The 16,409-nt window shown below is 43.7% G+C and overlaps 1 protein-coding gene and 1 long non-coding RNA gene across 2 annotated transcripts; both read left to right on the top strand.

The window, feature by feature from the left end:
- Positions 1-10,166: 10,166 nt before the first annotated feature.
- On the top strand, positions 10,167-12,649 carry LOC124662174 (replication protein A 32 kDa subunit C-like). Its single transcript, XM_047200053.1, has 7 exons — positions 10,167-10,283; positions 10,390-10,515; positions 10,631-10,728; positions 10,822-10,863; positions 10,961-11,038; positions 12,127-12,205; positions 12,302-12,649. Exons 1-7 carry the CDS (start codon positions 10,167-10,169, stop codon positions 12,647-12,649), a joined length of 888 nt encoding a protein of 295 aa, XP_047056009.1.
- A 236-nt stretch (positions 12,650-12,885) lies between these two features.
- On the top strand, positions 12,886-14,525 carry LOC124684272. The gene is made up of 3 exons (XR_006996969.1): positions 12,886-12,943; positions 14,066-14,134; positions 14,202-14,525. It is a non-coding gene; the product is annotated as an uncharacterized LOC124684272 (long non-coding RNA).
- The last annotated feature ends 1,884 nt before the right edge of the window (positions 14,526-16,409 follow it).

Here is a 16,409-nt window from a genome sequence, read left to right as displayed (position 1 = left end):
ATTATGAAGTGGGAAACTCTATATTTCGTCCATGTCTTCATCTCTTCTTATGGTGGCTTCAAAGTTCTGAAATCTCCACTTGCGGCGTCATCTTCAATCCTCAAACGCTTGCCGCCATCTCCTCCATGCGTGATCATGCTCCAATGCTTGTCGTCCTCATCCATGCTTGGTCCATCATTCCTAAGAGTAACAAACATATCTGATTTAGGCAGCATCATATTCTCATGTATGTGAGGAATAGTTCCAAGAAACGAAAGTACCTGATAGTTAAGTTGTTTGGCACGAGCTCGAGTGATTGGTCCTTGTAATTGTATGGCTGTAGGTACGGCGGGCTGTATCAAGAGATGGGATGTCCTCATCATGCCCCCTTCTTGAATTGAAGTCGTCCTCGACGAAAGCTCCTCTTCTTCACCAAAGTAAGGCTTCAAATCTGCAATGTTAAATGTAGGACTAACCGGACCCAATTCTGCAGGAAGCTCTAGTTTATATGCATTATCGTTTATTTTCTCTAACACCTTAAAAGGACCAAGCAGCGCGTGGCATTAGTTTTGACTTGCGCAATTCAGGAAAACGATCTTTGCGCAAATGCAACCAAACAAGATCACCAACATCAAACACAACATGTTTTCTTCCTCTATCCCCAGCAATTTTATACTTAGTATTCATGCGTGCTATGTTGTCTTTAGTAGTCTCATGCAATTTTAGTATCAATTCAGCACGGTTTGTAGCATCCAAATTATTTTGCACGAGAAGATGGTAAAGGCAACAAATCAATAGGTGCACGTGGTACAAAACCATAAACAATCTCAAATGGGCACATCTTAGTGGTAGAATGCAGCGAACGATTGTAAGCAAATTCAACATGAGGTAAACATTCTTCCCACAATTTTAAGTTTTTCTTCAAAACAGCCCGCAGCATAGTAGATAAAGTTCTATTTACTACTTCAGTTTGTCCATCAGTTTGGGGATGACATGTAGTACTAAACAGCAATTTAGTCCCCAACTTAGCCCATAAACATCTCCAAAAGTGGCTAAGAAACTTAGTATCACGATCAGAAACAATAGTATTTGGCACACCATGTAAACGCACAATTTCACGAAAGAACAAATCAGCAACATGTGTAGCATCATCAGTTTTGTGACATGGAATAAAGTGTGCCATCTTAGAGAACCTATCCACAACAACAAAGATACTATCCCTCCCCTTCTGTGTACGAGGCAAACCCAAAACGAAATCCATAGAAATATCCTCCCAAGGTACACTAGGAACAGGAAGAGGCATATATAAACCATGTGGATTAAGTCGAGACTTAGCTTTTTGACATGTAGTGCAGCGTGCCACAAATCTCTCAACATCTCGACGCATACGTGGCCAAAAGAAGTGTGCAGCAAGTACATCTTCCGTCTTCTTCACACCAAAATGTCCCATCAATCCTCCTCCATGCGCCTCCTGCAACAACAAAAGACGAACGGAACCATCTGGGATGCATAGCTTGTTAGCACGGAACACAAATCCATCATTGAGGACGAATTTGTTCCATGTTCTACCATCTTTACAATTCAGCAACACATCTTTAAAATCAGCATCAAGCAAGTATTGTTCCTTTATGGTTTCTAATCCAAAAATCTTGAAGTCAAGTTGAGATAGCATAGTATAACGACGCGACAAAGCATCAGCAATAACATTATCTTTACCCTTTTTGTGTTTGATAACATAAGGAAAAGACTCTATAAATTCAACCCACTTTGCATGGCGACGATTCAACTTAGCTTGACTACGAATATGCTTCAAAGATTCATGATCGGAATGTATAACAAATTCTTTAGGCCATAAATAATGTTGCCAAGTTTCTAATGTCCGAACCAGCGCATATAATTCTTTATCATAAGTAGAATAGTTCGGACTAGGCCCACTCAATTTTTCACTAAAATATGCAACAGGTTTGCCCTCTTGTAACAACACACCTCCCAAACCAATTCCACTAGCATCACATTCAAGCTCAAAAGTCTTATTGAAATCAGGAAGTTGGAGTAATGGAGCATGTGTTAACTTATCTTTCGGAATCATGAAGGCGTCTTGTTGTGCATCGCCCCACACAAAGGGCACATCCTTCTTTGTAAGCTCATTCAGCGGCGCAGCAATGGTTCCAAAATCTTTCACAAAGCGCCTATAGAAGCCAGCGAGGCCAAGAAAACTCCTCACTTGTGTGACCGTCTTTGGCTGCGGCCAACTCTCAATTGCCTCAATCTTGGCTGGATCAACTTCAATTCCCTGCGCAGTAACAACATAGCCAAGAAACGCAACTCGATTGGTGCAAAAGGTGCACTTCTCAAGATTACCATACAAACGTGCATCACGTAACGCATTGAAAACAGCACGTAAATGATCCAAATGTTCCTCCAAAGATTTGCTATAAATCAGAATATCATCAAAGTATACCACCACAAAACGTCCAATAAAAGCACGTAAAACTTCGTTCATCGATCTCATGAAGGTACTAGGTGCATTAGTTAAACCAAAGGGCATTACTAACCACTCATATAAGCCGAACTTAGTTTTAAACGCTGTTTTCCATTCATCTCCTAATTTCATACGAATCGGTGGTAACCACTACGCAAATCAACTTTAGAGAACATAACGTAACCACTCAATTCATCAAGCATATCATCTAAACGAGGTATTGGATGACGGTATCGAATGGTAATATTATTAATAGTTCTACAATCCGTACACATGCGTGAAGAACCATCCTTCTTAGGTACCAAGATAATAGGAACAGCACATGGGCTAAGAGACTCACGAATGTAACCTTTATCTTGTAGAACCTGAATTTGTCGCTGAATCTCTTTCGTCTCTTCAGGATTGGTACGGTATGGTGCACGGTTGGGCAACGACGCTCCTGGAATCAAGTCAATCTGGTGTTCTATACCACGGATAGGTGGTAGTCCAGGGGGAACATCTTGTGGGAACACATCAATGAATTCCTGCAAAAGGTTAGCAACCGCAGGTGGAAAAGAAGGAGGCATATCCTCAAATGAAAACAGAACTTCTTTGCAAATGATAGCATAGCATTGAGTAGTGTCCACATCAAGTTCAAGCAATATCAGATTTGCTAGCAAGCAAACAAGGATTTTTCAAACGAATTTCAGTAGCATGGTTCGAATCAGATTTAGTATTAGTCTTAGGTGGAACAAAATCTGCAGCAACAATCTGATTCTCACTCTTAAGTTTCTCCTCGTTTTTTACTCTACTAGCTCTAGCAAGATCATCTTTTAGTATTTGTTCAAGAGTCATAGGTTTGAGACCAATTTTCTTTCCATCATGCATAAGAGAATACTGATTAGTTTTACCATTATGAACAGATTCTCTATCAAATTGCCAAGGTCTACCAAGTAACAAAGAACAAGCTTGCATAGGTACAACATCACAATCCACAAAATCAGAATATGTACCAATGGTAAAATGCACACGTGTAGTTCTTGTTACCTTGAGCTTCCGAGAGCTCTCAAACCATTGTATGTAGTATGGATGTGTGCGCTGTCTTGTAGGAAGAGAAAGCTTCTCCACCATGTCAACGCTAGCCAGATTATTGCAGCTCCCTCCATCAATGATGATCCTTATAGCTCGCTCTTTTACAACGCCTCTTGTTTGGAACAGATTGTGGCGTTGATCATGCTCAGCTTTGCTCAATTGCACGCTCAACACACGCTGTGCAACTAAGCTCCTGTACTGATCAGCAGTGTCAGCTTCCATTACCTCCATCTCTCTCTCAGAATCAGAGTTGGCACCATCACGTGCAGCAATAAGGGCCAATGTATCTTCATCAAAGTCACTTGCGTAATCATATTCGCCATCTTCACGCACCAACATCACACGCTTGGTTCTGCATTCTCTCTCTATGTGACCAAATCCCAAGCATTTGCGACATTGAATGTCGCGCGTCTTCCCCGTGGAGGCCATGGAAGATGAACTCCGAGGAGGACCAGCCGATGGTGTTGGTGTGGAGGCAGGAGGTGCTCGTGATGCAGGCGCGGTGTACTTGGAGGTAGTAGGTGCTGGTGCAGTACCACGAGATTGTGGCGCTGATTGTCGCGGAGACCATGACGATGTACGACCTGCAGAAACATTAGTTCTTCTCCATGGTGGTTGGCGATCCTGCACTTCACGTTCAGCTTTGCAAGCAAGATGAAACAAACGAGTAATAGTGTTGTACTCCTTATAATCTAAAATATGCTGAATCTCTTTATTCAAACCACCAAAGAAACGTGCAAGCATAGCCTCATTATCCTCTACAATACCACAGCTAATCATGCCGGTTTGCAATTCTTGATAATAGTCTTCTACAGAATTTTTTCCTTGTTCTAAACGAGACAATTTTTTCAGCAAATCACGTTGATAATGTGGAGGAACAAAACGAGTACGCATAGCAAGTTTTAACCCAGTCCAAGTAGCAGGAATATTTGCTGCATGTGTTCTACAATATTCAGACCACCAAATAGATGCAAAATCTGTGAACTCACAAGTAGCAGCACTAACACGCAAGTGATCAGGGTATTTTAAACATGCAAAGCGTTGTTCTACTTCCAATTCCCATGTAAGATATGCATCAGGATTATATCTACCCTCAAATGGCGGAATATTCAGCTTCGGCTTAGCAACATGATCATCATCATTACGTACCGGGCGTGGAGGTGGTCGAGCGTGGCGGTTCAGCTGCCGTGGACGACCGAGTGCAGGTTGTTGGACTTCCTCGTCCTCCGATTACGTTCTCATCTACCTGCTCGTCCGCGTCCCCTTCATAATCTTCGTAGCCTTCATCAGAAGGCGCGTCATGTGCGGCTGCTGCAGCAGGAGCGGTACCTGCAGGAACGTCCGCACGAGGAACGCGGCGCGCGCGGCGTTGCACGTTGGCGCGAGGCGGCGGCAACCGAGTCAAAAGCTCCTGGAACTTGGCGTCGAGCTTGGAGTTGAAAGCTGCCTCGAGGCCATCCGAGCTTGTCCAGCCGCGTCGGTGAGTTTGGCATCCACGTCATCAATGCGCGCATCGGTGTCGCGAGCATGCCCGCCCAAAAGGTGGGTGAAGTGAGCATGCAACTGCTCAGGCGTCATCTTGGCCGGGTCAACAGCGGTCGGATCAACTGGTCCTGACATGGTTAGTACACAAAAAGTACAAATGTATATGCCTACAGAACTACGGAATATGGTGGTTCACGCGCAATTCGTCAAGCAAAATACAAAGCTCTTACAAGTTCTTACCAAACAGGAGGAAGGCGATGTAACAACCAGCAAGGATCAGCGTCTCCAAAGCTTGCCAAAGCGATTACCAGGTGTCGACACAAAGCACGTGGAGACAATATGTGGAGCTGTAGGAGGGCTTATATGTGGTAGCAAAACAGCAAATGTCAAAACAGCAATGCAATATTGAAAGTATGCTCAACAACGGTACTGTGCTGGTCCTAGGCTAGACCGTACTAGAGACGCGAGCCTAGAACACGAGCGAGGTCACGGCGCGGCACACAAGCAACTAGCAGCGATGAGGTGGCGATGAGGTGGCGACGCGAGGTGTGAAAAATCACTATGATGGCAAGTGTCTCAAACTCGATCCCCAAGGTCTAAAAACAAGTATAGCCTCAGAAAATTTTTTTGTCGAAATTTCGGAGGTGCTCCGGAAAGCGCGCAGGCGCCAAAAAAAATGTCGCTATAACGGCCAGTGGCGAAAAGTGATCGCCAAAGTGAAAAACCAATGTAGCCAGAAATTTTTTTCGGAAGCGTTTCCAGACTCTCTTTTTTTTTTTTTTTTTTTTTTTTTTTTTTTTGCTCTCCTTCCAATTCTTTACTGGCGGCCGAAACTTATCTCACGGAAATTTTTCTGCAGCGCAAGATGATATTAGAAGGTAACAGCTAAGTAGGAAAAACAAGAAAACCTAATTCTACACGGGCTCTGTCGCGGCAGAGAAACAGCACGAATCCGTGTCGCGGTAGGAAACAGGGTATATGGCAGATGTATATGTCTGTGGCGGAAACGATCTGGTGGGTGTATATGGAAGTGGCGGAAGTATATGGTGGGTGTATCTGGCGGTGGCAGAAGTATATGGTGGATGTATATGGCGGTGATCTGCGTATGGTGCGAGTGGCGGCGGCGGCGTGACTAATATGACCAGAACTCGAAACTCTAAGGAACTAGACGCTAAGACCAGCAACTCGACACGAAGATGCAGACACAAATTCAACTATGCAAAACTGAAAAGACAATGCAAGGCGTGGCAGGGGTTTATGGGACGATATGATCTAAACCCTAACAGTATTTTTGGCTTTTTCGTGGTTTATGGGTATGATGGCAGATGCAATCTATACTACGAAAACAGTAAAATCTCACCGAGCAACCTGAAATCTGATACCACTTGATAGGGCAAAGGTGGCCGATCTTTCGATGAGACGTGGATAGTTCGATTTGTTGGTGGAGTTCGTGCTTGACGATCCGACTACACGTGCAAAGCTCGTGCGCCAATGCAATCGCTAGGACAATCTCCGGAGTTACCGATCTTGCGGGAGCACGATCAGCCCGACCGAGCAAGGGTCTTAATTCCTACCCGAAATCGAGAACAAGTAAGAACTAATATTGCAATCGGAATATTGCGGATATGGATGAAAGCTTTATTGAATAAGGTGGGATTCCGAATAGTCGGTCTTGTTCGGGCGTTGGCCTCAAAAGAAGTACACGAGAGTTGCGACGATGGCTAACTTTTAGTCTAATCAAAATCCGAGTCTAAACGTGATCGGCTATGGGGGTATTTAAAGGAGGAAAAGGTGGGGTTTCGGCCAACCATACGTATGGTGGTCGAACCAAACCCTAGAAGGCCTTTCCCCTTCAATACGGACTCTAAAAAGTGGCCGACTTAATTCCTCGCGAAAATGACATGGGCCAGGCCCAAAACTAAAGGTGACGCAGCACCATAACATGCTATGGACGAAATTATGAAGTGGGAAACTCTATATTTCGTCCATGTCTTCATCTCTTCTTATGGTGGCTTCAAAGTTCTGAAATCTCCACTTGCGGCGTCATCTTCAATCCTCAAACGCTTGCTGCCATCTCCTCCATGCGTGATCATGCTCCAATGCTTGTCGTCCTCATCCATGCTTGGTCCATCATTCCTAAGAGTAACAAACATATCTGATTTAGGCAGCATCATATTCTCATGTATGTGAGGAATAGTTCCAAGAAACGAAAGTACCTGATAGTTAAGTTGTTTGGCACGAGCTCGAGTGATTGGTCCTTGTAATTGTATGGCTGTAGGTACAGCGGCTGTATCAAGAGATGGGATGTCCTCATCACCCGTCGTCCCCGTCGTCAAAAACGTTGTCATCAACAACGTTACTGCTGCGACATCGTCTGCTACACCACCACCAGATCGGTACGTGCGACATATCTCGATCTGTTTAGCGATGGATGCTTTACCGTTTGCGCTGCTGCTACTCATGTTGATTAATGCATCTAGTATGTTTGAGTTTCACATGTTAGTAGTTGCTGCCATCATGTTTTATATTCTGGAATTAATCATGGAAATTGTGCCTAATTATCCAACAGAGCCTCCTCCTATAGGTTCGCATCGTATGAAATCCGATTTGCTAAGTATAGGACACTGGTGACGTTAGCCATACCGAGAGTAACAACTAACAACAGTACAACACCGAGAAGTGCTGCGCTGGGGACTGGGCAGCCGTATAGCTGTTCCAAATCTCAACCTTTGAGCTATGCCCATTGCGATGGAGTACCATAGATTAGATCGTTAGCAAGACGCGTGGAATCTCTGATTCTACAACAATGAAACAAGTCCACATTGCAACAGTTCCAGAAATTTTATTCGCCACAGAAATCACACTTCACAACATCTATTACATGAAGAAGAAAACGAGCTGTTTGCTACCACAACTTATGTTTTCAGATTTATCCCCTCCATTCCATAATTCTTGTTGTGGTCTTAGTTTAAGTTTGAACTACAATCACGACAAGAATCATGGAACAAAGGGAGTACATATCAAGCATAAGTTATCACACAGTGATCAATCAGCAGCATTACTACCACCTTCAACAGCGTCAGTGGCCTCCCTGGGCTTCTTCACTCGGAAATTAGGGCGAGTGTCTAGTGTTTTCCTGGCAACACAGAGGTTAGTTGGTATCCGGATCGTCGATAACGGTACCAGCATAGGGTCAGATTCGGGCGCCGGCCCTCTGAGACTCACAAGACAGAGTCCCCTGTTATCAGCTTGCCTCAAGACATTAGCTCGTCTCCATTTGTGACCGATTCTCACTTCAACAGGCACCCAGGGCGGCTTTGCATAGAGGGCAGAAACCAACCTCCTAGGGGCGTGGCCCATTTCAGAACACACTTTCCAACCTGGAAAATGTAAAACAATAGTGGATTAATTTGGTTTTTATGGATACACAACAAACAGGTCATATACCTTGTTTCTGAATAATGACAGGGACAACTGCAGAGTTTTTTTTTCATGTGCACAAGGGCAATATGAAATGAATGTTAGTATGCAGAACACTGGGATAGCTTGAGTGAGGAAATCAAAAGGCAGTTCTAGTAGTAGCACACTACAATGGACTTTCATCAAAGTTAACCCCCCCTTAATAATTAGTAGGCCAATTGCTAGTGTTTTTAAATTTAACATCCTACGTCATAAAGAATGCCAGGGATTCAGCATTACATGACTTACCTAAGGTCATTTTCTCTATTTTCAGTATATATATATGTTGTGTTACTAAATTTGGTCAAAGCTATTTTTTCCTAAAAGGATTTCCGCATGACACGACTGTCCCTAGAATACGTGCATCTTGGTCACTTGGACCTCTTTACATTGGATCTGAGATGACAAAGACAATGGCACTTGATAGCTCCTACAGTTATCACTTACCTTAAAGATCCGACGAACTATGTTAAAACTGTTCAAAAGAAGCAGCAAATGGACATTGATCCGGCATAAGGTTTTAAGATAATTTGAATCTACACATGGGGTTTTGAGGACACAGCAGTTAGAGCACACACCCGTGAGCTCACCCACCCGCCTGCCTCATTTCTACCTAACAACCTAAAGCTCCCCCGTTTAGCAACGTTTCAAATCAACACATAGGGTTTCAGTGTCCTCTAGTGTATCACAAGTTCACAACATGAACTCTGTATTAACCCTTTTCTGCACCTGCAGGGATTGCATTCTGTGAGTCCATGAAAGATTTCATCTTCTCCCCACTTTAACAACGTTTCAAATCAATACATAGGGTTTCAGTGTCCTCTAGTGTACCACAACATGAACTCTGCATTAACCCTTTTCTGCACCTGCAGAGACTGCATTCTGCGAGTCCATGGAAGATTTCATCTTCCTATTCCGGGTGAGACCAGATGTGCTAGCATGGCCCCATAAACTCAGCATCCCACAAATAGGCAAATCCAGAGGATGCACTTTCCTTTCACAAAAAAGGAAGCGAAACTACCAATGCTGCGCAACCTCAACTTGCCAAAGTGCAGGAAACCAAAAAGCACAGCAAATGCGTGTGGATGTGATGCCAAGGAATCTGGTGGTTACAGGAATCTTACCAGAAGGCCTAGACATTCCAGCCTCAAAATCTGACCACTAAACGCGCCTCGAGACTAGATCGAGATTCGAGAACCAGAGCGCGAACCTGTTCGGTTGGCTCAAGCGCGGAATCGAACGCGACACACGGGGTCTCGGATCCATGGATGCGAGATGGAGGAGAGGCAGGGAGAGAGTGACGGTACCGAGCAGACGGCTGCGGCAGCCGTCGACGGCGGGAACCCCGGTGGCCGGTGCACTGCTCTGTCCGCCCGCCGGATGCGCTCTCGGTTGACTTGACTCGAACCACGGCGGCGGCGGGTGGGTCGTTTGATAATTTCCCCGAAAGCGTTCACGCTCCTCGCTCTTTTCTATCCTTGGAGTTGGAGGCTCGGACCAAGTCCAAATCCAAACCCGATCCTGACACGTGGGCCCCCACCGGCAACCCAACTTTTTGCCAGCTGTACAACCCCCGGCCACGTGGCATTTCGGCTTCACCAACGGAACGGGATTCCAATTTTTTTTTAATTTCTCCCGCTCAAACAACCGCGATCCATTCCATTCCGTTCCTCCTCCGAAGCCGCTCGCCATGGCCGCCGCCGCGGCGTCCTACTTCTCCGGCGCGGCGTTCATGCCGACGCAGCGACCGGGGCCCGCCGCCGCCGCCGCGCACGACTACGCCGCGGCCACCCCGTCCCCCTCCAAGGTCCCTCCCGTGACCCCCCTCCTCTCGTGGCACTAACCCTACCGCGCGCGCGCCGTCTCCGCCTTCCCCGGGACGCTAACTCCGCACTCTCTGCGCCCCTCCGCAGCCGCGCGGCAACCCCCGCTACTCCGGCTGCGTCCCGGCCACGGTGCGCCACATCGCCCGCTCCCTCGCCGCCGCCGACGCCGGCGGCGACCCCGCCTTCTCCATCGACGGCGTCAAGACCAGCAACGTGAGCCCTCTTCGTGCCTCGGAACAACATCTCTCGCCCTTATTATGTCTGCTCGGCTTCGCCTAATTTCTGTGTTCCTCTGGAAATCGATCCCCAAACCCACGCGTGCGTGTAGGTTAGGGTTTTGGGGAAGGTGGAGACCGTGGTGAGCGGGGAGACCGACGTGTCGTTCACGCTCGACGACGGCACTGGGAAGATCCCGCTCGTGCGGTGGTGAGCTGCGATTTCTCATCCCTCCATGGTATTCTGAACTAGATTCGGCGCTGATGTGATGGCAGTCTGTCTGACGATTTCCTGGTGTTGTAGGATCGCCGACGACGCAGATGCTCGCGACGCCGCCTACGTCAAGTATGTGACGTGCATTTGCTCTGATACGTGTTTAATTTTAGCTGTTTGGAAGTGTTGGAGATATTCTAGTATGTTTATCTGGCTTGTGTTTCTGAAGGGCTGGAGTGTACGTCAGGGTTCATGTGGACATCACGGGGTTTCAAACTAATCAGCAGGGGTTTGCTCGATCTATCCGGTAAGGACTTGGAATTCGTTTCGTATTAACCTGGGTGGTGCTCGTTTATTTGCTCATACTAAATTACTGATACAGATACTGTGCTCTGCCTGTCTTTGTTATTTTGCCCTCCACCAAACTAACTGTTTTTTTGTTTTAAGATTATGGACTGTTTCAAAGTTTTATTTGTGGATACTACTTGAATGCTGTTCCTGCAGATGTTTTTGTGAATAGTCTATTTTTTATTATTTGATTGCTGTGGGTGTAGCGAGTGCTAATTAAGCAATCTTTGAGGTAAAAATAAATGTGAGAGATACTAGAGTTGAAGGTTGTGTAGCCTGTGCTCCACGTTTCTATGTTTTATGGGACATCTTAATCTTTCTTAAATCTTTCTTAAAGCATCTTAATCTGTATCAAGTATATGTTCGAACTAGCCGTGCTGTACATAGGTTCATGGATTGGATAGTTGGAAAGTATCATTGTTAAGTAACTAAATATTGATTGTTTGTGGATAATAAATCTAATTCTACCTTTGTTGAACATCAGTATTTGGTAGTCTTAATTTCAACAGTGCTTTGGCCCCATTCATTTAACATGCTCACTGGTTGTGTCGTGTACTGAATGATGTCTAATATTACGAATGGTGTCCTTATTATGTATCCAGCAGTTCTTCCACTTGACATTCTCATGGAATTTGAATCCCAAGCACTAAAGTTCACTGGTTGTGTCATGTACTGAATGATGCATACTATTGTTAACAGCATCATTATTATTTATCAAGCAGTTTCTTCCTCTATGATATTCTTTCTGAAATCCAGGTGTACCGCAAAGCTGAACTAAGATCATATCACACAAGTTGGAAACTGAACTAGTCGAGACTTGATACTTGCTTTGCTGACTGTCCTGTAGTTCCACTTTCTAGTTTTAAAACCCCATGAAGTAAACTGTTCTGTGGACAGCTCATGATTGTAGTTTTAGTTTACATAGTATATAAGGAAATTATGTCTTGTTACCTGCTCTGGAAGATCGTATGCTTGCACCAGTTATTATTTACTGACAGTACTTACTTTTGTCTGACTCTAATTCTCTTAAGCTTTATCTGTTTCCAGTCCAATTACCAATTTCAATGAAGTGGTGCTGCATTTCATCGAATGCATTCATGTGCACATCGAAAATACTCGGCCGAAGGTGCAGAGAGCAAATATCTCTATTTTATGACAGCACTCTACTTATAATTTGATAATGAGAGAAACCATTCATGATAATTTCCTTTCCATTTTAAAGATGCAAGAGACATTCCCTCCAGCAGTTCAAACAAACGCCTATACTCAGGTGCCTTATACTGGTGGAGTGACAGAACACCAAGTCCATTTTGCTCCTCAAGTAAACCAAGGGCAACTCCCGCCTGCAGCTCGAACAAATGCATCTACTTATGCTCCCTTTACTGGTGGTGTGAGAGAACATCAAGTTCATTTTGCCCCTCAAGTAAATCAAGGACAGTTCCACCCCACGGTTCAAACAAATAGATCTACATATGGGCCTTTTTCTGGTGGAGTGAGAGACCATCAAATTCATCAGTTTGCTCCTCAAGTAAACCAAGTATGGAATTTTGTGATAACTTCTGTTTTATGATTTCCTTGATAAAAGAAAATAGTAAAAGTACAAGTCTCTTATTTTGTCAGTATATTTGATTTTTTCCAAGTTGAACTGCTGATTATGATCTCTAGCTTCATGGAACTGATATAATCAATTACCTTGTTTCTTCTGTAATCTCTTTCCTTAGTGCCTTCAGTTTTATCCACCAGCCTATATCCCCACATGCCCTTGTCTGTAAGCCTATTAACTGATCTTGGGATCCTTTTTCCTTGGACAGCAGCATGACCTGCAAAGTAAGGTTTTGAAAGTTTTGCAAGCACCTGATATCATGTAAGTTTAATTTCTCGCTAGAAGTTGTAAAAGGATGAAGATCTTTATGAAACTTAGCTTCTGTTTTATGATTTCCTTAGTTAGGTGTATGTATGTTCAAATTTTCCACATCTTAATCCTGATAAAACATTACATGTTGATTCCAGCCTTTCCTTTCTCACATGCTCACATTGCCAATTTATTTTGTATTTAAGGTCCTGGTATTTGAAATTGACCTTTTCATGGTAATGTGGAATGATCCAGAAAAGCTGGTTTTCATTTCATTGCATCTTTAAGTCGGATGGGTTTAGTTGGATTGTAGTGCTATGCTGCTTTTGCTTGAGTGAAAAAAAAAACTCGATTGATCTGCTAAACCGATGCAAAGTTGTGCTACTAATGCTTCATATATGGTCCAGTAACTCCAATGGTATTGATAACAGAGATATCGTGGAGTGGCTGTAAACTCCTAATCATACGTAGAAAAAACAATGAGTGCTTTACTGCATTGTGTTTCTGTACAACCCAATCAATTTCATGTTGTCATATATTACTATTTATAATGTTCCTGTCAAAAAGTTTGCCATGTACTGTGAAGTTGTAGCCATATTATCGAGCTGCACAATGAATCTACTTCTTGCATGATCCCTTTGTTTGAAGTGTTTGTATAAAATAATTCAATGAACGGTCGAGCTGTATCTCAAGTTCTATTCTTGGAAGCCATGGTCTTGTACTTCGTCAGGAATTTCGTTGCTTGGAGCATTTGGGCAAAAAATTCACCAGTATCTTTTGGCAATGAAATTCCCTAATTCTCCACTGCAGCATTGGGCACCGCTACTGCGATGTAGTATGTATCAAGTGTCTTGCCTAAAACATGAGCTCATGTTTCTTCAGTGGCTCTGCTATTTGATATGTTTGTTCATTTTTTAATAGCAAATAACTTGAAGCATTTTTCAACAACTAAGATGGTTAAGTACATGCAACTCTGCTAGTATCTCTTTAAGCACTTCTAGTATTACTCTTGCCATTTTTGCATCCTTTCTTCTGTTTTCTAATCGTTGCAAACGGGGGTGAAAGTTGCTTCATCTCTGTTGAATTGAAGAATACTTGTTTTAGGAGATTTGGACTGACTATTGCTTTCTGCAGATCCCTTGAAAATGGCATACACATTGATGAATTGGCTGGAAGAACTGGAGCACCAAGAACAAATATCATGTACCACCTCTATCTTACTCTTTCTCCCCATAACATGCAAGTTGCTGACGCTGATCTTTTACTGCAGGGCGGTTGTCAACTTACTCGCTGATTCAGGCTTTGTCTGTTGGACCATTGATGACTTTCATGTCAAGTGTGTGTGTAACGGTTGATCAATGCAGTAATCTTCGGCGATATTCTAGCAAATGTGAGATTTAGTTTGGTAACAGATACTAAACCATGTTCATGGCACACGCTGTAAGTATGCACTAGTGCAAATGGTCAATGGTTGACGTGGCCTTTCGTTTGTACAATTGGGTAGGTGATACCAGTACCTCCTGTTTTACACTAGAAAGCTACAGGTGGGTTGATCTGCTTATTGCTGCATAGTTAGGTTACTGTTTGCTGGGGCATACAATGCTATCTTTTCATGTTTGCTTCTGCTTACCTTCATGTGTATATATATGCTTGTTTTATGTCACACTACTTTCTAGATTGTATGCGGGTCAATTTTCCGTGCTTATGGGATCTTATTTTTCTGTTCTCTTACTCTGCTGCTTTCCCCGGCATGGGTCATGTATTTACACTGTTGTTCTGTCTGGTGTGTTTGTAGTTGAACTTGCTTCTCAAATGTTATGTTTCTGTATTGTCCAATTCATCGCCCCAATGGAAATAAGAAACAGTAGGGACGAAAATGGGGGTTTGGTTTGACCATTCACACATCAATTTGTCAGGTCAACCACTTCTACTGGTTTTACTGATTAGGATCATGGGTGCCATGAATTGTCTTCTAGTTTAGCTTACCGTCTTTTAGGCTGTCTTCTCAAAAGAATTCTTGTCTGCTTTGAGCAATAATTGTGTAGGTTAGCTTCTTCAGTATGCTTACCTGAAGTGAGTTTCTCCAATGCTCTCTACTGATCATAAACGTACACGTGCTATCCAAAAGCTACCATGCTAAGCATTTTTAATCCTCTTATCTAACTAACACTAGTTTGTTAACATGGATTAGTGTCGCCGCCCTCTACAGGTTATCCTAAAACCTTGTGTATTATATTTGTTCAGAAGATGACATATACTAGTAGTCTTTGATAAATTGAATATAGATAATGCCAAGACAAGTCAAATTGCCTTTCAGTTACGCTCTGCTATGTCTGACTTTAGCTACCCCAGTGTCGGGTGACTTCGCGTCACTGATGTGTGGGGCTGTCATATGTTGGGTCCACATGTTGGTGTCTCAAAATCACCCTAAAGTTAGCATTCCTTATCTATAATTTTTGTTGATAGATAAAGACAACTGGTTTTCAGTCAAGTGTGTGCACTAACAATAAGGGTTTCTTATTACAATCTCCAGATGCATTTATGTACTCTGGCATTGTCAAACTGCACTTTGGGAAAGAAGAGTTGTACATTTGATCCTTTAAACGAAACAATTCTCTTGGCACGGAACGCTTAGCCTAACAATTCCGCATTCTTTTGCTCGCGTCAAACGTTTGCTGGTGGAAGTGAACCATCGTCAGTTATTGTCATGCATTTAGCTTTGAACATCGGTTACACTTTGCATGATGTGATGGTTTTGCAAACTATTCTTTATAGTAAGATTGTTGCAAGAAAGAGATGTCTAGATTATTTTTGCTTGTCAATGCAATAGTGCTGATGTCTTCCCTGTGTCGGCTATTGTTTTTCCAATATTTTTGTGTCTAGTCATTACAAAAAGTTATGTTCGTTGTTTTTGTGTGCAATTGCATATTCAGATTGCTACCGTAGCCTTTCATTAGCCCATGTTAGGTTTGACTCTGCATCTATATACTACTGAACCTGTCTCACTCGTCGTTTCTTGGAGCGAAGCCCTTGTTTGTTTATCCGAGCAGTCAGATTAGGTCAGACTCTACACGCATGGATCAGGATTGGGCATGTGTCCTAGGTTTTGGGTCACCTAAAAGGCCACTAAGTAAGGGTAGTTTTGGTGATATTGTTCCCCTCGAGACACGTCGAAGTGTTCGATACCTGTTGCACCTTTTTCTGCACGATTCTTTTCTTGATGCCACGACAGGTGTAGAAGCCACAGCGTGGCCGTGGCTACTTCAGAGTTGAGCACAAATGGTTTTGGCAGAGCAGCAAAGCAAGCACCGAAAGGTGTCGAGTCTGGGCGCCACTGTTCCGGAACAAATTCTACTGCTGTACCAGCAGTACGTACTAGGCTTGAGGAGCACGCACGGAGCGGTGTCCACAACCACAAGGCAACGCGACCGTACTCCACTTTAGGCTTTTCGGGGGGCGAAATCTCTCTTTACATAAT

This window comes from Lolium rigidum, chromosome 1 (assembly GCF_022539505.1).
Source record: "Lolium rigidum isolate FL_2022 chromosome 1, APGP_CSIRO_Lrig_0.1, whole genome shotgun sequence".
Lineage (NCBI taxonomy): Eukaryota > Viridiplantae > Streptophyta > Magnoliopsida > Poales > Poaceae > Lolium > Lolium rigidum.
This window is presented reverse-complemented; position numbering and strand designations above follow the sequence as displayed.

Coding starts and splice junctions, on each gene's coding strand:
- LOC124662174 (XM_047200053.1), top strand. CDS start 10,167: ATGGCCGCCGCCGCGGCGTCCTACTTCTCCGGCGCGGCGTTCATGCCG. Junction 10,729..10,821: donor AAGATCCCGCTCGTGCGGTG/GTGAGCTGCGAT, acceptor CTGGTGTTGTAG/GATCGCCGACGACGCAGATG. Junction 11,039..12,126: donor GGGTTTGCTCGATCTATCCG/GTAAGGACTTGG, acceptor ATCTGTTTCCAG/TCCAATTACCAATTTCAATG.